This window comes from Xenopus laevis, chromosome 6S (genome assembly GCF_017654675.1).
Source record: "Xenopus laevis strain J_2021 chromosome 6S, Xenopus_laevis_v10.1, whole genome shotgun sequence".
Lineage (NCBI taxonomy): Eukaryota > Metazoa > Chordata > Amphibia > Anura > Pipidae > Xenopus > Xenopus laevis.
In genome coordinates this window covers 55,856,261-55,878,925 of record NC_054382.1, presented here as the reverse complement: position 1 = coordinate 55,878,925, position 22,665 = coordinate 55,856,261, and the positions used below count along the sequence as shown (strand labels likewise).

The window sequence follows — 22,665 nt, the reverse complement described above, 5'->3', positions numbered from 1 at the left end:
AAGACCTTGTAACAGAGCCTTGTCTTATAGTTATAACAACAATTTCTGAGTAACTATACACTTTAAACCTAACACTAAAGGTTAAAAGCGAACTAAACCATTTTGGTAAACCTCCATCTATTGTGCTGAACAATGAAAATAATAACCACTTGTACTTTTCTTACCTTATCGTTTTCACGTTCCATTAAACCTCCTGCAAACTCGGTTTTATAAAGAGTTGGATTATGTTCTTAAAATCACTTCTCTGCTTTGTGGCCTTGATTGGCACATGCTCCATATTTTTGTCCTGCACATGTTCATTGACTTACCAGTAATGTTTTCCTAGTTTTTTTTCCTCCCTCCAATTAGCAAACAGGGCAGTTTTTAAACAAATACAATGATTTCAATATAAACAAAACTCCTCTCTTTCCTAAGCTACCAGCTTTGGTTTTGAGATAACGAGCATCTTATTATACAGAAATTATCTATGGACCAATACATGGTCCCCATGCCCAGGCAGATAAACTGCATAATCATAATAATTTGCTTTTTACAGCCAGCTGAAGGTTGAGCACTGAAAGCAATCATCCGATTGGTTGCCATGGGTTACTGCCCAGGTGCAAATTTGCCCACTATTTATAAATGAGGCCCAATGTGTTTTTAAAGTAAAATCAGCAACTATTGCTCACAGGTTTTATTACCAAACTTTTTTTTTTTTTTTTTTTTTACTTATCCTTGTTAACTAAAGTATACATCAAACATTACTTGTTTATCGCTTAAAGGAAAACTATACCCCCAGAATGAACCAATGTAAGAGATCATATTTAATGACCTACTAAAGAACCTAACCAAACTGGAAAATATACCAGTAAATATTACTGCTTTATCTTTAACTTCCTTGAGACACCATTTTATATTGGTCTACATTGGTCTTCAGAGATCACCTGATCAGAAATAATGCAGCCCTGCCTGTAAAAAGAAGTGGTGAAACAGAACTTTGTCAATTAATTAGCTCATGAGACCTAACATGTATGTGTGCACCGTGAATAGTATGGCCACAGGCGGCGTACCTTTGTTCTTAAAATGGCAATTTTCTATTTAGGATTACCCAATGGCACATACTACTGAAAAAGCATTTTTATAAAAATGGTTTATTTAGGTGAAGCAGTGTTTTAAATACGAGCTGCAATATATCTTTAGTGAAGTACATAGTTCAGGGGAACAATCTTCCTGTATAAAAAGCAAAACCTTACACTTTTGAACCCAGCGTTGTCATTGCCGTTTGAATAAGTGGCTCCAAGTTCTCAAGATCAACTGGAAAACTGTCACTGATCTTGTCAAGATGTTCAACAGCGATACGTGCAGCTTGTTCATACCCATCAGCAATCCTGATAGGGTGGATACCACGATCTAACAACTGTTCAGCTTGTTCCAGCAATGCACCAGCAAGAACTGCAACAAAGGTTTTATATAAGAAAACATATTCTACATTAGTAGACTACTTTTAGTTAATAAAAATATGATTTATTTACAAACTGAAATGCTCTTACCTACAACACCTGTAGTGCCATCGCCAATTTCATCATCTTGAGACTTAGACAATTCAACCATCAGTTTGGCAATTTGGTGATCCACATCCATCATGCCAAGAATGGTTGCACCATCGTTGGTGACTGTAACTTGCCCATCCTTATCCACCATCATCTTATCAAGTCCTAAAATCATTTTGCAATAATTCTTCACTTAAGATCAAAACCAAAACTTGAGAAAACAAAAGGTTACATCAATAGTCATCAGCTTACCATTAGGTCCAAGTGATGTTCTTAGTGTGTTTGCAACTGCTTTGGCTGCCATAATATGAGACTGCAAGAAAGCAGAAATAGCGTCAGTAATTGGATATATTTTTATGCACATGATTTGGGTCAGTGCTTGCTTGATGTTCCAGACCAGCAATTTTCATGCATTTTGTCTAGGAAGCAGAAAAACACTTTCCCCTTTCGCTTACCTAATTTGTATATGCAAATTAGTATTTGGTTCGGTATTCAACCAAATCTCTTATGAAGAACTCGGCCAAATCCTAAATAGTGAATTTGGCACATCCCTAATTTTGTCTACCTTTGACGTGAACTTCTGAGACTGCACAATGTTTTCTGAAGGCTTACAAGATTCAAGTTATCACCTATCTGCCTTAGAAGTAACATCAGGGACCAAAGAAATTACATCAGGAGATATCATTTTTAGAAAGGCTTACGAATATTTGAGGCTCATGAAACTTTTTAAAAGTGCAGTGACCACTCCCTGATGCTCCAACGGATGTGAAAGGAAAATTCATAATAATATAAAATTCCATGTTTTACATTTGTTGGGTATCTCCCATTTTTCATGGCCAAATACATCCCAAAAACAAATTACCATTTAACAAGATATCAGGTTACACGGGGAGAGGTGTGGCAAAAAAATAAACGTAAGACTACAACAACATATTTTTTACTCCAGGAAAACTACTCTAAAAAAGCCAGGACAATATTTAAATACAAGTGGGGCACACACTTTACTCTTTTCGTTGGACCAATCTGAAAAACATAGGAAGTAAATTTGACAAAGCATTTTTTCATTTAAGGTTTATATACATACAAAGCAAGGAAACGCGCATGTTACTGCACCGCATATGGTATTACTTACATTGCAGTCTAGTAGTGACGTTTTAAGTGCACTGAGACGCAAGAAGGTCGCAGTTTAGATGGGGCACAGAACAGAAAAAGCTAAACAATAGGAGACATCTTCTTAGGGTCGGCACGTAGGCATGTTAACCTTTCAATAAGTAGTCAAACTGAGCAAATATTCTGAAAGGTCTACCTCACTAGTATCCATCGCGATAATCTGGAAGTTACTGTACTAAGCCTATGGATATTAGTGATGTAGACCTTCCAGCATCGGTTTGCCTGCTTGTAAGGTTAGGATGACAGGCACAAATAGCAGTGCAGCAGTTCAGTTGCGGCCTTCCCACCCACTCATTACCTTGAGCGCATCTAGCCCACAGAGCCGAGACTTGCGATCCTGGTCTTTGATGATAATAAAAGGTCGCCCATAATCGTCGAAGGCGAGAGTTCCAAGCGCTGACATGACTGCGACAAAGAATTGAACGAAATAACCAACTGATACCACACCACACGCTACCAATCCACTCAGCTTCCGTACAACGCACACGTAGCGATCAACTGTTTCTGTACGGCGCATGCGCTGCAACAGTCGTCTTTTATTTCCTACGTTCTAGAAGCATCTCTTGGTGAGGGCGGGGGAGATGAAGTATGATTACATATAGAATACAAATACAATACCTTGCCTATTTGTAGCAATGGCTACTTATTTATTTTCTATGTGGCAGGGCGCTAAATAATACGCAATATTTTAATTACAAGTGAATTGCTAAACAAACATAATTTACTAGTATTTTTCTATAGAGTTTACCTGCAACCATTTCAGTTGCTGTTATACATTAGTTAGTCATTTCGATAAACGTTAATAGTGTTTAAACGCGTGCGTACCGAAAACATTTCGAACAGCACTACGGAACAACGCATTAAGCACTGCAACATTTTTTTTTAAACTGCTGGCCCTTTAAATGGAAAAATCTCCTCGCTGCACGACATGTGCTTTCCCATGCAGTCTCTCCTCCCCTTCCTCTTGCCACTGTTCCACAGAACTCGTCCTATCCTGGGTTTGGAAAGAACCTTCCCCAGAGTATACTTTCGTGAAGGTCAGTGATTTTTACATTTACCGTTTTTTTTTTCAAGTACTACAGTATGCATGTAACACGTGGAAAACGTTGCCTTGACAATTTTTTCACATTTATTTGCTTGGACTTTGTTACCCTGTGATCTACTGGGCCCCATCAGGCGATCTACCCTGATAAAAATAGTGGGCCGTCTACCGTATGGCACAAGAAAACGTATCCCAAGCTCATAAAATGGTTATAATACTATTTAGAATAGATTTACTCTGATTTATACTAATATTCGTTTTCCATACTTTATCTGCCATTCCATTCCCTTTATCAGCATTGGCATGTGGGGGTTATATGGGATCTGAAGGTACTGCATATTGTCAGTGGCGTAACTAGATGTTACTGGGCCCCACAGCAGATTAATTTTAGGGTCCCCAACATATCCAGATGTTGTCCTGTTTTAAAATATATATTGAAATTGCTCAATAATTAGGGTTTCATTGGGCCCCCTATACCTCCTGGGCCCCCCAGCAGCCACAGGGTCTGCTTCCTCTGTAGTTATGCCCCTGCATATTGTCTATCCCTGCTTGATGTAAATGGGGGGGGCAATCTTCATGCAGTGCAAGCCCCCCCCCCCCCAGCTTTGCCTGCACACATGCATAGTGTGGCAGCCTACTAACAGTTAAAATGAGTGGAACCCATTGCTCTCCAGCAGCACCCAATGGCTTATAGGCTCCCTCATGATCACAAAGTTAATGCATAAGTGAGGTTGCAGAACACAATATCCAGTGCCTACAGGGTGCCTGCTTAACCTTCTATTTAGCACCCACATTTAAAGCACCCAATGATGTCCTGCTGCTGCATGCTGTTCCCACCATGGATGACGCTAATGAAATCACAAATGATAGGGGAGAGCCCTTATTAACCCTCTCCTATTCACAGCTCAGCATTTTCTTCCTGAAGGGAACAGGTTAAAACCGACGGCTAAAAACCCCTCGTTAGCGACAACTCCTGTAACAGCCTATTGTAGCGCAGAGCAAGCTGCATCCCTATTGAATGATCTAGGGCTGTCCAACTGGCGGCCTGCGACTCCCCCTCACGTGGCCCTCCACATCAAAGTCTGCCTGCTGTGTCTTCTTACCATATGTAAACTTTAAAAGGTATCACTACAGAGATTAACTGGCCCCTGCATTGTCTAAAGATCAAATTCAGACTAATCCCCTGCATTGTTCACACCTGTGATCCCCCTGTATTGTTCACACTTGTGACACCTCTATTGTTCACTCCCCTAAAGCCCTGTAATGTTCACACCTGAGACCCAGACTGAAACTGCCCACATTGTTCACCTGTTCACACCTAATACAAAATGCACCAGCACTGTGTCACTGTATGTAGTACATTTTAAGGTGGCCATACATTGAGAGATCCGCTCGTTTGGCGACCTTGAGGTGGGCAATATCGGGCTGATCCGATCTAGGGCCCAACGATCGGATCCTAACGATGCCTAACGGGCGGTCAGATCGCAGGACCGCATCAACGAATAGTCGTAAGTCGGCCAGATCTCGATCGGTGAAGCCCGTCGGGGTGCCCCATACACGGGCCAATAAGCTGCCGACACAGTCTGTCGGCAGCTTTTGTCGGCCCATGTATGGTCCTGATTCCTGTCTCCTGCTCTGTTCTGCCTTCCATATGCTCCCTGTGTGTGTCATACTTTGGTATTTGTTCTGGGGGTTTGTTAGCATTTGAAAATTATTGTTAGTGGCCCCTAAGGTGTTTACTGATATGCTGGGGTACTGTATTATACACAGGGGAGGAGGAGGCATATTTAAAGGGATACTGTCATGGAAAAAAATTTTTTTACAAAATGTATCAGTTAATAGTGCTACTACAGCAGAATCCTGCATTCTTGTTTTTCAAAACAAGAAATGGATTTTGTTATATCTAATTTTAAAATTTGCTATGGGGCTAGACATTTTGACATTTCCCAGCTGCCCTCAGGTCATGTGACTTGTGCTCTGATAAACTTCAGTCACACTTTACTGCTGCACTGCAAGTTGGAGTGATGTCATTACCCCTCCCTCCTACAAGCTGCTGTAATGTAAATAGAGCCTTGTCTGCTGAGCCTGTCAACTGAACAATAGGCAGGTATCAAGATAAACTCTTACTGACACCACTTCAGAAGGACTGAAATAAGATAGTCCTGTGATCACTGCCCCCACTTACATTTCAAAAAAAAAAATATATATATATATATGGACTTCCTGATGACGGCTTAAGTGAATAGCCGAAACGTCGAAATAAACATAAATTTTTGATTTTGCACCTTCATAAAGCCCTGTGAGCGCGGTTCCTTTTCGTTATACTTATTTCGTTTTATATATATATATATATATATATATATATATATATATATATATATATATGTATATATACATACATACACACACACACAATTCATTTTGGGCACTGGAAAAAATATTTTATATAGATAGTTTATTATATTTGTTTACACAAAAATGAATGGCAGAAACACAGGAGTACACTCCCAGGACTGATGACAGGGAATAGAAAAAAAGGATAAAATAAGGACATACTTGAAAACCAAGGAAACTTAAGAGGAAGTCTAGGAAGGGTTAAAATAGCTCAGGAGAAAGGAGGCAGTAAGTAGTTAATGAAAAAAGAAGTATTGCAGGCAGGAAAGGAGCGCAGTGTGTGTGAGGTGGATAGCAGAGGGAACTCACAGCTCCTTTACATCATCTAGTAACCAGTAAAACTAACTAGGAAGGCAACAAGGAGAGAAAGTTCCCCCCTCCAAAGGAAAGCAGAGATCAAACTTACAGAACGGCAGGAGCTTTGTTAGTGTCTGTGGGAGGAGGGGCTTGCTAGTGCAGCTGTAGAGCAGAACGAAGGAAAGTGAAAGTAATTGCTTCCCTGCAAACCATGTGACCTCTCTCCTCCAAACATCACACGCATGGGCAGAGAGGGGAGGGGGAGTGTACAGCTAGATTCTCATGTGGTAGTGCGACTTGGCTTTTCATTACAGAGTGGCTGCCTCCAAGCACACAGGTAATGCTGTGCCTGCTGTTAGAGCAGCACAGGATGAATGTGTAATGAGCAGAAATGGAAGCCCCCATGACAAAATACAAACTAAAATAACTTATGCATGGATTTGTGGATTAACATTTTATTTGCCAGACAGTGTTTATGGATGTGTGTTTTTTATAAAAAAAAAAAAAAGTTTAAAATTACGACAGATTCCCTTTAAGGGTATGTCATAATATGACTTAACTTTTTTCACATATGAGTGACATCCTTGCCAGGGCAGGCACAAGGTAATTCGGCACCCTAGGCAAGAGCTTCACTCAGTGCCCCCTGTCCTGCATTACCATTTCCCTCCTTACCATGGTGGTTTTTAAATAAAGAGATCAAGAAAGTGTGCAACACTTTTTCATTTATATTACTGCCCCCTGTACCTGTGCAAGCTCAGCAGCCATCCATCATACAGCCCTCCTGCAGCCATCATATTGCCCCCAATCTTTACCTGTGTCAGCAGCAGCCAAAAATAAATATGATCACAACATATTGCCCCCAAGTATTTATATACCTGTGCCAGCACCCATCCCAGCAGCAACAGCAAACATATGGCACCCAAATCTGCACCTGGCTGTGCCAGCAGGAAGCTTTACACTTTACAGTAATAGAAAGAATGTCTTCAGTTCAGTGCAAATGTGCAAGGCTGAGAGCAGCAAGAGCCACACCAAGCAGGCCGTCAGCTCTCTGCCATCCAACACATCAGTGATGTCATTGACGTGTGTATGCACGTCGCGGTGCACCGCATTGAAGGAGCTATTACTTGCCGGCAAGAGGTAGAAGGGGAAGGAGATGGATTCCACCCAACTGGGTGACCATGATTACTGAAACAAATTATTAAATAAACGCTTGAAAAGTGCACCCCTCAATGATGGCATCCTAGACAGCCGCCTACTCTGTCTACCCCTAGTTCCAGCCCTGATCCCTGCATTGAGCACCAACCATTTGGTTTTTTGGTCTGCTATTAATGTGGAAATGGTCTTGCGGTAACATGGGTGTGGTTTAAAGTGGGTGTGGTCTAAAAACAGGGAGCGGCTAACACTGGCTTCCGTTATCGGCCCTCCACCATGCAGACTGGAAAAATTCCGGCCCTCGGTACCATAGAAGTTGGACAGCACTTCTAGTCTATGAAGATTCTTGACTGCTGCAGCCCTGCTCTCCACTAGATTCTAGGGCTGCAGCAGTCAAGAATCTTCAATTGATTGCTAGGCTACGCTACACGACACAAAAAGTGAGGCAGCTGGTCAGTATTTGTCTGTGAAACTGACTTGTGTGGTACTCAGGACCAGATTATAGATTATTAAACAGCTCTTATTGGCTGTAATGACCCATGGGCGGGGCAACGGTAAAGTTTTCCCAGACAAGCATGCATAGAAATCAGAGTGTTCTATTTGGGTCAGCTGAACAGCTCCTGCAACTTTCTCCTGCTTTCTCTTTGGTCTGCTCCTCTGGCTCTTGATCTGTTGTTACATTGGCCCTATGAAATGCCATACTTCCCCAGTTAGATTGTCTATTTATTTACAGATATTAATTTTCCTCTCCCTGCCTGTCAGAAAGATTTATACTGCTTTCCTGAATTGATCTGTTTTAACCATTTCATTCCCTGTTTGTAGCAATGGTTGTGCTGCTGCTTCTCTTTAGACTTGTGTGCTCCACATGGATTAGAAAGACAGTTTGCTTGAGGAATGCACATTCCACATGTGTCTCCAAGTCATTGCACAGAAGTTGCAGCAGTAAAGTTTAATACTGACTGGGAAGTAAAGAGTGACAAAAGTTATTTGTGATAAAAATTGACCACAAATAACACCAATATGCATATAAATATTTCTTGATTACATAAAAGTGCATGTCCAGAAGTAGTTGTGGCCTTAATTAATTTTTTTTTTTTTTTTTTTTTGCTGTGGATTTTACTTAAAGGAGAAGGAAAGCTACGGAGGCATTTTATTGCCAATAGATTAGCTGCAATAGTGCAAGCTAGAATGCTATATTTATTCTGTAGAATGTCTTACCATACCTGAGTAAAAAGCTCTAGAAACTCTCTGTTTGTTTAGGATAGGAGCTGCAGTATTAACATGGTGTGACATCGCTTCCTGCCTGAGTCTCTCCCTGCTCTGGGCTCAGATTACAGTAGAGAAGGGAGGGGGAGGGGAAGGAGGAGCAAACTGAGCATGCTCTTGCCCAGGGCAATGAGGTTTAAGATGAAGGCAGGAAGTCTGATACAGAAGCCCATGTGTACACAATAGAAGGAAAGAAATGCTGTATTTCTTTTGACAGGGGACTCAGAGCAGCACCACTTTGGGGGTTTACTGGTATATTTAGATGGACCTTTCTGATAAGGCTTACTTAGTTTTAACCTTTCCTTCTCCTTTAAGAAGTATGGTGACCTTAGCCTACGCACAGGGGTGGGGGGGGATCACTACTCTGGACACTACAGATTTTACTCCAACTATTTACAGCACATTGACCCTCTGAGAAGAACCATTCTCAGCTCTTTAGGACCATGATGGGTTAAGTGGAAGTGGCAGTGCTTATGCAATCTCTTCGCTTTTGCCTATTTGCATTATCCTATGGCACAAATGTTAACTTTAGCTCCATTAACACCAATGCATTTCTGCAGCATGGGGTTCTTTATAGAGCACGATTCATGTACCAGTGTAGTACTTTACCAGTAAAATGGGATTAAACTTTTAAATAGAAATATTCCTATAAGATTATCCCTACTGGACATGAGAGAGAGGCTCAAATAATATAAAGGGACATGGAACACGAAAAGGTTAAATCCTAGTCACCCGTCTCCCTAGCCATTATGTGTTTAATATGCCTCTTGCTTATTATTAGTTCACTTTGAAGAACTAGTAACTTCTATATATAACAACTTTTGTCATGTTTCCACAAGCTAATAAAGACTATAACTGATGAAAATTGGTTATGCAGTAAAAGTGCATTTGCAATTCTGCACTATTCCTCTGTTGTCCACACCTAACAGTGTTCTATTTGAGTTGTGCAATGAACCAGCCTAGCACCTATTATAAACTGCTTTCTAATGTTTGAGAGCTATTGTCTGACAAAGTGAGGGAGCAATAAAAAAACTTTTTAAAGAGATGAACTGTAAGATGGTTCTAATCTTTACATTGAACTTTGTCTTGTTAGCAAGGCACCAGAAAGCTCTGAATTACGGGAAGGCTGTCTCCCATAGACTCCATTTTATCTAACTAATCCAAATTTTAAAAAGTTATTTTCCTTTTTCTCTGTAAGAATGAAACAGTAGTGTCACGGTCGGCACCCTACACCAGAACAGAAACCAAGCACCCTGGTCTCGGCTCGACTTCACCAGTTAAGTGACCGCCTTTGGCCTCGGGAGGAGCCCTCAGCTTACTCAGATGCCACCTGGACTTAACGAGAGGTGCAAGGTGTAAGTTCTGGCAGGCAATGGGGCACGACTGTTTACTAGGATGCTGCAAGATAGGAAGACACCAGGAACAGGCAGGCCGGGCCAGCACAAGCAGTTAGAATAGTCAGACAGGCCAGAATCAGGATTAGAGATCGTAGAATAGTCGAAGAACAGGCAAGGTTTCAGGATTGGAGAGAACAACGTAGTTTCAGGCAGGCAAGGTCAGGATTGGAGAGGTCAGAATAGTAGCAGGCAGGCAAGGGTCAAACACAGTAGATCAAGTCAGGAATCACAATAAACACCCAGGAACAAGCTAATTGAACCTAACAACGGGCAAGGTCCTGTTATCTAAATGGGCTTTATATACCTTTGAATTGCGCGCTGGCGTGATGACGCCAGCGCGACTGCGCCTTTAAATAACGAGCGTGCGCGCGCCCTAGAGGAAGCCGGCACAGGAGAAGGAAGCAGCACAACGGGCGTCCACGCCGAGGACGCGGCGTGGACCCCGCTGCCGCTAGACCACCAGGGTAAGTTCCTTACAAGTAGCTTGTACTTAATCCAAACTAAGATATAATCAATCCTTATTCAAAGCAAAACCAGCCTTTTGGGGTTGTTTAATTTTTACATGATCTTCTAGTAGACTTAAAGGACAGTAACACCAAAAAATGAAAGTGTTTTAAAGTAATGAAAATACCATGTAATGTTGCCCTGCACTGGTAAAACTGATCTGTTGACTTCAGAAACACTGCTATAGTTCATATAAACAAGCTGCTGTGTAGCAATGATGGAATTTGAAAAAAGACTATATGGCACACGTTAAATAGTGGATAGCAGATAACATCATTATGATCTACAGAGCTTATCTGCTGTGTAACCTGAACCTTTACTCCTTTGAATGGCTGCCCCATTGCTACACAGAAGCTTATTTATATAAATATAAGTAGTGTTTCTGAAGCAAACACAGTAGTTTTACCAGTGTAGGGCAACAGTACATTATATTTTTATTACTTTAAAACAATTTAATTTTTTGATGTTACTGTTCAAAAAACCAAATTACAGAAAAATTTGTTGGAAAACCTCAGGTCCTGAGCATTCTGGATAATAGGTTCCATGCCTGTATATATGCAGCAGATAATGTCATGAAATGTTATAGGGCACATTGCTGTGTCTGTCATGAAACGCTTTGGGACACATGCTGTACCTATTATAAAATGGTTTTGGGCCTCAAACTATGCCAATCATGAAATGCAGGGGGTGCATACTTCATGAAATGCTGAGGAAATAACTAGTACAAGGGGTGCAAAAGAAGGGATTGTTAGAAGGAGCAATAGCTGTAAGAGCCAAACAGTGGGAATAGGAGCTTAAAGAAAAGCACAAAAGGGCATTAGAGAAGGGTCTGATACTGCTAGAGCTACATGGTCCCCCCATGAGAACATAGCTATGTGGTTACAATATGGAAAAAAAAGTTAGAGGGATGGTAGGTGTAGTGCATTCAAAAATAAGCCCAACCCAATAGCATACCCACCAACACACCTGTGTGACCCTTAAAGGAATTGTTCAGTGTAAAAATAAAAACTGGGTAAATAGATAGGCTGTGCAATATAAAAAATGTTTCTAATATAGTTAGTTAGCCAAAAATGTAATGTATAAAGGCTGGAGTGATTTCATGTATAACAAGTCAGTCAGATCACTACTTCCTGCTTTTCAACTCTCTTGGTTTACACTGACTGGTTACCCTGGCTACCAGACAGTAACCAATCAGAGACTTGAGGGGGGGCCACATGGGTCATTTCTGTTGCTTTTGAATCTGAGCTGAATGCTGAGGATCAATTACAAACTCACTGAACAGAAATGTACCATGTGGCCCCCCTTCAAGTCGCTGACTAACTCAGAGTTATAGAGCTGAAAAGCAGGAAGTTGGATTCTTGCTGTTTTATTAGACATCTGTTCACTCCAGCCTTTATAGATTACATTTTTGGCTAACTAACTATATTAGAAACATTTTTTATTTTGCACAGCCTATATATTTACCCACTTTTTATTTTCACTCTGAACTGTTCCTTTAAGGCACAAAATGTTTCATTGTCCTTAATACAGGAGTGCCCATACGTTACTATTACAAGATCTACTTTTAGTTATGTACTAAAATCCATAAAACATTGCTAGCATTCTGTTACATGAAAAATATTACTTTAATATGGATTTGAGAAAATGTATATTGCTATATTTAAATGAAAATTACACCCCCAAACAATGTAGGTTTTATAAAAAGATATTGCATGAAACAGCTCATATGTAAAACCCTGCTTCATGTAAACAAACCATTTTCATAATAAAATACTTTTCTAGTACCGTATATACTCGAGTATAAGCCGATCCGAGTATAAGCCGAGGTACCTAATTTTACCTACGAAAACTGGGAAAACTTATTGACTCTAGTATAAGCCTAGACACAACTACAGCCCTGTCTCCCAGCAGCGCACCTTCCGCCAAAGAGACTCCCCCAGCGATCGACCGGACTTCTTTGCAAAGTTGATGGTGACAGAGAATTGTGCAGAGAGTGCTGTGTGTCATAAAACCATCACTGATCTTTCGTATAACCAACAGATGGCGCTGTGTGATATTGCCATCACTGTTAATCCTTTATTCAACCAACAGATGGCGCTGTGTGATATTGCAGTTACTGTTATTCTTTGATATAACCAACAGATGGTGCTGTGTGATATTGCAGTCACTGTTATTCTTTGATACAACCAACAGATGGTGCTGTGTGATATTGCAGTTACTGTTATTCTTTGATATAACCAACAGATGGCGCTGTGTGATATTGCAGTCACTGTTATTCTTTGATACAACCAACAGATGGCGCTGTGTGATATTGCAGTCACTGTTATTCTTTGATACAACCAACAGATGGCGCTGTGTGATATTGCAGTTACTGTTATTCTTTGATACAACCAACAGATGGCGCTGTGTGATATTGCAGTCACTGTTATTCTTTGATACAACCAACAGATGGCGCTGTGTGATATTGCAGTCACTGTTATTCTTTGATATAACCAACAGAGGGCGCACTGTTATTCTTTCATAAAACCAACAGAGGGCATTGTGGGATATTGCAGTCTCTCCCCAAGTGTACTGTTGGTATAGGAATGATTAAAAGTGTCTGCAATCTCGGCTGCTGCCCGCTGACCCGAGTATAAGCCGAGGTAGACTTTTTCAGCACATTTTGGATGCTGAAAAACTCGGCTTATACTCGGTAGTATGTGCCATTGGGTAATCCTAAATAGAAAATTGCCATTTTAAAAAATAAGGGCCACCATCTGGGATCGTACGATTCACTGTGCACACAAACAAACCAAACAAACGATACTTCTTAGGTCACATGAGCCTGTTATAGTTAGAGTTGTAGTATTTCTGGTCAGGTGATCTCTGAGGCAGCACACAAACCGTCACGAAATGGGGGTTTAAGGCATGAGATCTAAAAGGGCAATATTTACTTAAATATATATTCCAGTTTGATAAGATTCATTAATGTCACTTAATATGATATAAATCTGCTTAAAAAAGTATTCATTTTGGGGGTATAGTTTTCCTTTAACAAACAACTATTTCTTAAGTAACCTTTACATAATAAATATCTGAATGAAATTCATGTCACAGGAGGATGATTTAGACAAAGATGTTTGTTGACAGTGGCTTGAGATCTGATCATCAGCTAAAGGTCTACTGATCCTGATCTACCCTTTGGGCACCCCTGCCTTAATATATTGATAATGGGTTGAGTGCAGAGGACCTCTTATATTTGTCTATGTGAATTTTGTGAAACTTATTGCGTCCCTGCTTAAAAATTAGTGGTGAGCACAACTTCCCCTTGTTTGCTAATATATATATATATATATATATATATATATATATATATATATATATATATATATATATATATATATATATATATATAAAATGTTTTAGTGTAGAAGTTAGACAGCCGAAACGTCAGTCTGTAACTTCTACAATAAAACATTTTTTCCTTTTAAAAAAAAGTCCTGAGAGTGCGGAACTTATTGAACTTGGAATGGATATATACGTGGGACGCTGCACCCAGGCACATGAACCTTTTATCGAGAGTGCTGGCATCATCGAGTTTGTATTTTATATATATATTTGGATCATTATTTCAAGTTTCTGTTATAAAATAGTTTTCACAGGCTACCTTATCACTTCATCCACCTAACTCAAATATTAACACTGAGTAGGCAGTGGAAATGGAATATCTGTACAGCTGTACATGTCATAATATTACCCTTGTAAGCAAAGACATTGCAAAGCAAAACTTTTATGATTTGAGCTTTCAGACAAATACAAGAGGTCATCTGCCCTCATGGTGCAGTGGCCAGCTCCATGTTCTAGCTCTCACCCTCTCCAGCTATAGTCAGGTGATCTCAGTGGTAGCCAATGAAAGGACAATTCTGGTTGTGAGTTTTAACCGTGAAAGCAAGCAAGTTGCAGGTAAAACGTAGTCCCTTCATAACAAGAAACACTGAAAGTGTATCAAAGTAATTAAAATATAATGTGCAGTTGCTCTGCACTGTTAAAACTGGTGTGTTTGCATGAGAAAGTTTACTATAGTTTATATAAACAAACTGCTGCTGTTTAGCCATGGGGGCAGCTATTCAAGCTGGAAAAAAGAAAAAAAGTCACAGGTAACAAATCAGATATCAGATAAAACACCAATGTATTGGACCAGGCTTATCTGTTGCTATGTTACCTGTGACTTTTCTCCCTTTTTCCCTATAGTAGTGTGAAGCAAACCCATAGCTTTTACCAGTGCATGCTTATTATATGTTAATTACTTTAAAATGCTTTTTTTGTGTTACTGTTCCTATAATGAATCAGATGAAAGTTGTGTGTAGGACTGGCCAGATCAGGGATGACTGATGTAGTTGGCCATCTTAAATATATTGCAATATATGGATAAATAATCCCTGTTTTGTTTAAAGGGGAGGACATTTTTTAATAACTTAACCCTTTAATAGCTTAACCCAAGAACGTGCCTCGTACGTTCTCCTGCAGCTGAGCCCCTCTCTCTGCATCGGCGGCTTTTGCCGCCTCTGCAGAGAGTCAGGAGGGTTGACAGCCCCCTGGGCAACAAGGCTGGGGGCCTGTCAAGTCGGATCTGCGACGTGATTGTCGTAGATCCGACTTCAAAGTAGCAAATGGCGCTGCTGCCGCATACTCACCTCTTCCTTCCTGCACAGCCACCCACACATTTCCTGCTGCTCAGTAGCTCTGCAGACACGCTGTCCAGGCTGCCTCCATCGGTTCCAGCGATCCTCCTGCTACAAAAATGGTAAGTGCATGTTTTTTTACACACTTACCTGCACTTACACATACTTACAGTACATTTATACTTTTACACACACATTTTAGTAAAGATTGGTATTTTTTATTTTAGCACACTTGGTCCCTTTTGTACACTTATTTACATGTATTTGCACACTCAGACAACTTTTAGAAGTGGACAAATATGTATACACAAACTTAGAAACAGTTTTTTTTTTTTTTAATTTTTTTTTACTTATACCATTTGTTTTGCCTAAAAACACGCTATTTTGACAGCGTGACTATTGTATAATCGATTTCGGCCACTAATTACGCTATCGGATAAATTATTTTGTTATTTCATTGATTTATGCTATTTTTGTGGTTTTATTGCAATTTTATCCCTGCATTATTGTTCCTTATGTATCTTTAGTATAGTTTTGTTGTTTGGTGCTTTGGTATAGAAAGATTTATTTTACTTAGTTTGATTCGCCAGAATATATGTTTTCCAAAAATATATAGTTTACTGGGGGTCTTTTTACAGTTTGGGGGTCTTACGGCACATAACGCACAGTTGTGGCACTCTTTTCTGCAGCTTAATTGGCTAGCGTGAAAATTCATATGCATGTTTTTCATTTGGGGTCCGTACACGCCACATACTTTGGTAAATCTATGCATATTGGGCATCAAACTATTCAGTAGACCTCTGACGTCCATATTTAGGGTGATTTTTCTTTGTACGTAAAACGTGTGCGATAAATGCGGCAAACTGCAACAATTTTAGGCGATTTTCAGAAATGTTGTAAAAACCTCTACGTTTAGGAAAGCTTTGCAGTTTGGTGTAGAAAGATGTCTTTATCAGGATCAGGATATGTACTTTCCAAAAATATATGGTTTTAGTTACATAGTTACATAGTTAAATTGGGTTGAAAAAAGACAAAGTCCATCAAGTTCAACCCCTCCAAATGAAAACCCAGCATCCATACACACACCCCTCCCTACTTTTAATTAAAATTCTATATACCCATACCTATATTAACTATAGAGTTTAGTATCACAATAGCCTTTAATATTATGTCTGTCCAAAAAATCATCCAAGCCATTCTTAAAGGCATTAACTGAATCAGCCATCACAACATCACCCGGCAGTGCATTCCACAACCTCACTGTCCTGACTGTGAAGAACCCTCTACGTTGCTTCAAATGAAAGTTCTTTTCTTCTAGTCTAAAGGGGTGGCCTCTGGTACGGTGATCCACTTTATGGGTAAAAAGGTCCCCTGCCATTTGTCTATAATGTCCTCTAATGTACTTGTAAAGTGTAATCATGTCCCCTCGCAAGCGCCTTTTTTCCAGAGAAAACAACCCCAACCTTGACAGTCTACCCTCATAATTTAAGTCTTCCGTCCCTCTAACCAATTTAGTTGCACGTCTCTGCACTCTCTCCAGCTCATTTATATCCCTCTTAAGGACTGGAGTCCAAAACTGAACTGCATACTCCAGATGAGGCCTTACCAGGGACCTATAAAGAGGCATAATTATGTTTTCATCCCTTGAGTTAATGCCCTTTTTTATGCAAGACAGAACTTTATTTGCTTTAGTAGCCACAGAATGACACTGCCCAGAATTAGACAACGTGTTATCTACAAAGACCCCTAGATCCTTTTCATTTAAGGAAACTCCCAACACATTGCCATTTAGTGTATAACTTGCATTTATATTATTTTTGCCAAAGTGCATAACCTTGCATTTATCAACATTGAACCTCATTTTCCAGTTTGCTGCCCAGTTTTCCAGTTTAGACAGATCACTTTGCAAAGTGGCAGCATCCTGCATGGAACCTATAGTTCTGCACAATTTAGTATCATCTGCAAAAATAGAAACAGTACTTTCAATGCCCACCTCCAGGTCATTAATAAACAAGTTGAAAAGCAAGGGACCTAGTACAGAGCCCTGCGGTACTCCACTAACAACACTGGTCCAATTAGAAAATGTTCCATTTACCACCACTCTTTGTAGTCTATCTTTTAGCCAGTTCGCTATCCAGGTACAAATACTATGTTCCAGGCCAACATTCCTTAATTTAACCAGTAACCTTTTGTGTGGCACTGTATCAAATGCTTTAGCAAAGTCTAAGTAAATCACATCCACTGCCATCCCAGAATCGAGGTCTCTACTTACATTCTCGTAAAAAGAAATTAAGTTAGTCTGGCAAGATCTATTACGCATAAAACCATGCTGGCACAAACTCATAGTATTATGATTTGCTATGAAGTCCAGTATCTTATCCTTTATTAACCCTTCGAAAAGCTTTCCTAATACTGACGTCAGACTAACTGGCCTATAGTTTTGAGGCTGAGAACGGGATCCTTTTTTGAATAGAGGCACCACATTAGCAATTCGCCAGTCTCTTGGCACAATTCCAGATCTCAATGAATCCTGAAAAATTAAGTAAAGAGGTTTGGCAATCACAGAGCTAAGCTCGCTAATTACCCTGGGATGAATACCATCTGGCCCTGGACCTTTGTTAATCTTAACCTGTTCAAGTCTCTTTTGAATTTCTTCTTGTGTGAACCATGCATCATTAGTTGTATTACTAGAATTGGGAGTGTTAAGAAGGAAACCTTCACTTACTGGTTCTTCATTTGTGTAAACAGATGAAAAATACTGGGGGGGTCTTGAGGCACATAATATGATGTCAAGGGTCTATGTTCACAGAAGGCGAATCGGCAGCGGAGAAAAATCATATGCACTATTTTCATTTGGGGTCCTCACATGCAAGTGGCCTTGGTATATCAATGCATATTGGGCATCAAACTGTTCAGTAGACCCTTGGCATCAGTATTTATGGTAATTGTATGTAAGAAATTGAGTGAGATAAATGCAGCCAATTGCAATATTTTTAGGCAATTTTCAGAAATGTAAAAACTTTTATCGCCAAATTTAGGAAAGGCTTGCGACTTGGTACTTTGGAGTAGAAAGACATGCATACCCAATTTGGATTCGCGGGAATGTGTACTTAACGAAAATATATGGCTTTCTGGGGTGAATGTACTTTTTTCTACCTTTGCCGTCCCCCCAAATCTATGTAAATGTGTTGATTTTGCAGTACCTGAAATGACAACCATATGGGGGTCTTCCTTTTGGGGCCCCTATATGCCACATGCTTGGGTACACCTATACATATTGGGCATCAAACTGTTCAGAGGACCCCAGGCTTTCATATTTGAGGTGTTTTATCTTGATACACAATATTATGTGGGACATTTTGAGGTTTTGAAGTGATTTTGGAGAATGTCCCTAAAATTGCCAAACTTAGGAAAATTTTGCAGCTTGATGCTTTGGAGTAGAAAGATATGCATACCCAATTTGGATTCGAAGGAATGTGTACTTTCGGAAAATAAATTGTTTTCTGGGGTGAACGTGTTTTTTTTTTTGTTTTTTTTTTTTTACCTTTGCCGCCCCCCAAAACGATGTTGATGTTGCAGCACCTGAAATGAAAGATGGGGTCTTCATTTTGGGGCCCCTATATGCCATGTGCTTAGGTACACCTATACATATTGGGCATCAAACTGTTCAGAGGACCCCAGGCTTTCATATTTGGGGTGATTTATCTTGATACTTAATAGTATGTGGAATATACAATGTGGCAGGGTGGAAGCTTTGAGGTTGTTTTTGGATATGTCACCAAAATTGCCAAATTTAGGAACGTTTTGCAGCTTGGTGCTTTGGAGTATCAAGACATGCATACCCAATTTGGATTTGGGGGAATGTGTACTTTCCGAAAATATATGGTTTTCTGAGGTGAACGTACTTTTTTCTACCTTTGCCCCCCCCCCCCAAACTATGTAAATGTGTTGATTTTGCAGTATCTGGAATTACAGAACTGATAGCTCAAATGAGATGTCTACATTTTAGGGCCCCTATATACCACATGCTTCGATAAACCTATACATATTGGGCATCAAACTATTCAGTGGACCCCAGGCTTTCATATTTGGGGTGTCTTACATCGATACCTAATGATGTGTGGGAGATATGATGCTTTAGACTGGAAGCTTTGAGGTCATTTTTCAAAAAATTCACCAATTTCTATAAAACATTATAAATTTAGGAAACAATTGCAACTTTGTAGTTTGGAGTACAAATATATATTTACCCATTTTTGATTTGCCAGAATCTGTTCTTTATAATAATATTCTAGGGTAAACCTACTGTTAGTGGAATGTTTGGCCTTGAAATCAGAAGTATGCCGTTTGGGGAGCAGTGCTTTGGAAATTTGGTAGTGTACTGCTTGTAGATTTTGAGCAATACAATTGAGAAATCTCCATAAAACTATATATATATTTAGTATTGCAGCGTTCAGAAGACATAGACCTTTCCAAATCGGCTGTGTTCTCGTACATAAAATAAATGATTTTTCTGATATATCTGATTGTTCTTTGTGAAACATGATTTTTTTCATTTTATTAGGCACTTAGAAACCTATTTTTTTACAGAAGTAGAATTACACCAAAATTCTTGCATATTTTGAAAGTTCAGGTTGTCCTGAAAAAAACAATATTTTGTTTTTCCTGTGTAAACTAAAAGACCCCCCAAGGAAAGGCCCTTAAAGTGAAAGGGTGCAAAATATCTAAAAACTGCACCGTCGCTTTGTTCGTAACTGTATTAAACTTTTCACCCGGCAGCCATTTTCATTGCCCAGCATCATTGCTTCCTAAATGCGCATGTCCCGTCTGCCTGGCCTCTCTCTCTCTGCAGTAACTATTCCCAAAGCAAGCTTCAGTTGTACTGAAGCAGAGAAAGTTCGCATGCTCCCCACTCCAAACGCCAAGGACAATTCTGAAAGAAGGGGGAGAGGGAGCGAGCCAGCTACTGATATGCAGACAGATAAAGGGAACGGAGCAGCTGCTCTGTTAACTTCTTAGTGACCCCAGTTGCAGGTATTTAAAAGACACAGTGAGACTTTTTACTGATAAGATTTTTGGCAGGAGGGTTGACATCCTTTAAGGCACAGAATGTCTCAATGTCCTTAAAGGGATACTGTCATGGGAAAACATGTTTTGGTTTTTTTCAAAATCCATCAGTTAATAGTGCTGCTCCAGCAGAATTCTGCACTGAAATCCATTTTTCAAAACAGCAAACAGATTTTGTTATATTCAGTTTTGAAATCTGACATGGGGCTAGACCTATTGTCAATTTCCTCAGTCATCTCTGATGAAGTGCCAGAGAGAGGCATGAAACGCGTCAGTTGACCAAACATGTCATAGAGTAGGAAATACATCTGCTAGCTGATGCCTGTTTGTTACTTGTAATGGTATCAAAATAGTCTTTTTTTTTTTTTATCTTAACTTCCACTTGCAGAATATTTTCTCATCCACTAAACCCTAAGAATGTGCAATAGCAGGGGACCTTTTTACCCATAAAGTGGATCACCGTACCAGAGGCCACCCCTTTAGACTAGAAGAAAAGAACCTTTCATGTGAAGCAACGTAGGGGGTTCTTCACAGTCAGGACAGTGAGGTTGTGGAATACACTGCCGGGTGATGTTGTGATGGCTGATTCAGTTAATGCCTTTAAAAATGGCTTGTCTGATTTTTTGGACAGACATAATATCAAAGGCTATTGTGATACTAAGCTCTATAGTTAGTATAGGTATGGGTATATAGAATTTAATTAAAAGTAGGGAGGTGTGTGTGTGTATGGATGCTGGGTTTTCATTTGGAGGGGTTGAACTTGATGGACTTTGTCTTTTTTAAACCCAATTTAACTATGTAACTAACGAACTATGTAATGTGGAGTATGCACTATGGAAGATTGACTTTTTGCATGTGGATATGTGTGTTTTATTTTTTCACTGAACACAATAACAGTCTCTTACATAAATATCCAAGGGGGAACAAGAGTCCCTATACTAATGAGGGAATGTCAGAAATTGATGTTCTGGGCAGAAGAGAATTTGAAATTGATCAAAGCAATTTACGTCAGGGGGTCAGAGAATTGTCTTGCAGATCATCTGAGCAGGAAGATAATAGACCAAAAACAGTGGGAACTCAATCAACAAGTATTTATGGATATTGTCGAGATGTGGGGAATGCCTCAGATAGATCTGATGGCGACCAGGCACAACAGGAAGGTTGGCAAATGTTGTTCCTTGTCAAGAACGGACAACCAAACTTCCTGGATGCAATGCCTTTTCCATGGAAATTCAGGATAGCCTACATTTCCACCTTCTGGCCATGATACAGAAGGTAGTGAAGAAGACCAGGCACCAACAAGCCTCAATCATTTTGATAGCACCTTTTTGGCCAAGGAGAGTTTTGTTCACAGACCTGATGATCCTATCCAAGGGGGAGTATTGGGTACTGCCGCAGAGGAGAGATCTGTTAATCCAAGGGCAGATGTGTTATCCAAATCTAGCCAGATGGAAACTGGCAGCGTGGAATTTGACAAGGACCTTCTAGCTAATCAAGGACTATCTCAGGAATTTGTACAGACACTTTTACATTCTCGTAAGCAGTCCACTATATACAACAAAGTTTGGAGGATCTTTTGTTCATGGTTCATGTGCCCAGAGTGATTTTCAGTCAAAGACTTGTCCTGTGGCAGGGATTTTACAATTTCTGCAAGACTGGTTTGATAAAGGGTTAAAGCCGTCTACTCTAAAAGTTAATTTAGCGGCTATTTCAGCTGTTTCTTCTAGAGATTTAACCTCTGAGCCTTAAAGGAATGATGAGGTTGAGACCATCAGTGAAAACTCCTGTTGCTGCATGGGATCTTAATTTGGTCCATCCTTTCTGGTGCCTTTCAGTGTAGAGGAAGAAGAGCTTAATAAGCTAGACATAAGAAGATTTCTGGCAAAAAATCTACTATTTTAGCCTGGGTGAAAAATACAATTTCATTGGCCTATACTTCTTTAGGGAAAGATCTTCCTGATTAACTTACAGCACATTCTATGCAAGCAATTTCAACCTCCTGGGCAGAAAGATCAGCCCTGGGCTTCGAAGAAATTTGCAAAGCAGCCACGTGAAGCAGTATTTCTACTTTTACCAGGGTCTATCGCCTTGACTTAGCAGTCTTAAATTATGCAGCCTCTGGCAGCTGGCTTCTGGAGGCAGTTCTTCAAGACCCTTAATCCTACCCTGTTTATTCTAGCTTGCTA

General features: G+C 40.0%; 2 protein-coding genes across 3 annotated transcripts in view; one reads left to right on the top strand and one right to left on the bottom strand.

Moving 5' to 3' along the window:
• Positions 1-3,169, bottom strand: part of cct5.S (chaperonin containing TCP1 subunit 5 S homeolog) — a 35,910-nt gene extending 32,741 nt beyond the window's left edge. The window contains exons 1-4 of the mRNA NM_001086984.1: positions 2,998-3,169; positions 1,782-1,842; positions 1,530-1,694; positions 1,233-1,431 (exon numbers count right to left, since the gene is read on the bottom strand). Of these exons, the coding sequence (NP_001080453.1) occupies positions 1,233-1,431; positions 1,530-1,694; positions 1,782-1,842; positions 2,998-3,102 (530 nt within the window). The 5' untranslated portion in view covers positions 3,103-3,169. The remainder of the gene's footprint in view (positions 1-1,232; positions 1,432-1,529; positions 1,695-1,781; positions 1,843-2,997) is intronic.
• A 106-nt stretch (positions 3,170-3,275) lies between these two features.
• atpsckmt.S (ATP synthase c subunit lysine N-methyltransferase S homeolog) overlaps positions 3,276-22,665 on the top strand; it is a 77,861-nt gene continuing 58,471 nt past the window's right edge. Inside the window, 1 exon segment of one of the 2 annotated variants that reach the window (NM_001095448.1) lies at positions 3,276-3,736. The gene's annotated coding sequence lies outside the window, so the exon portion shown is untranslated. 2 annotated transcript variants of the gene reach the window in all.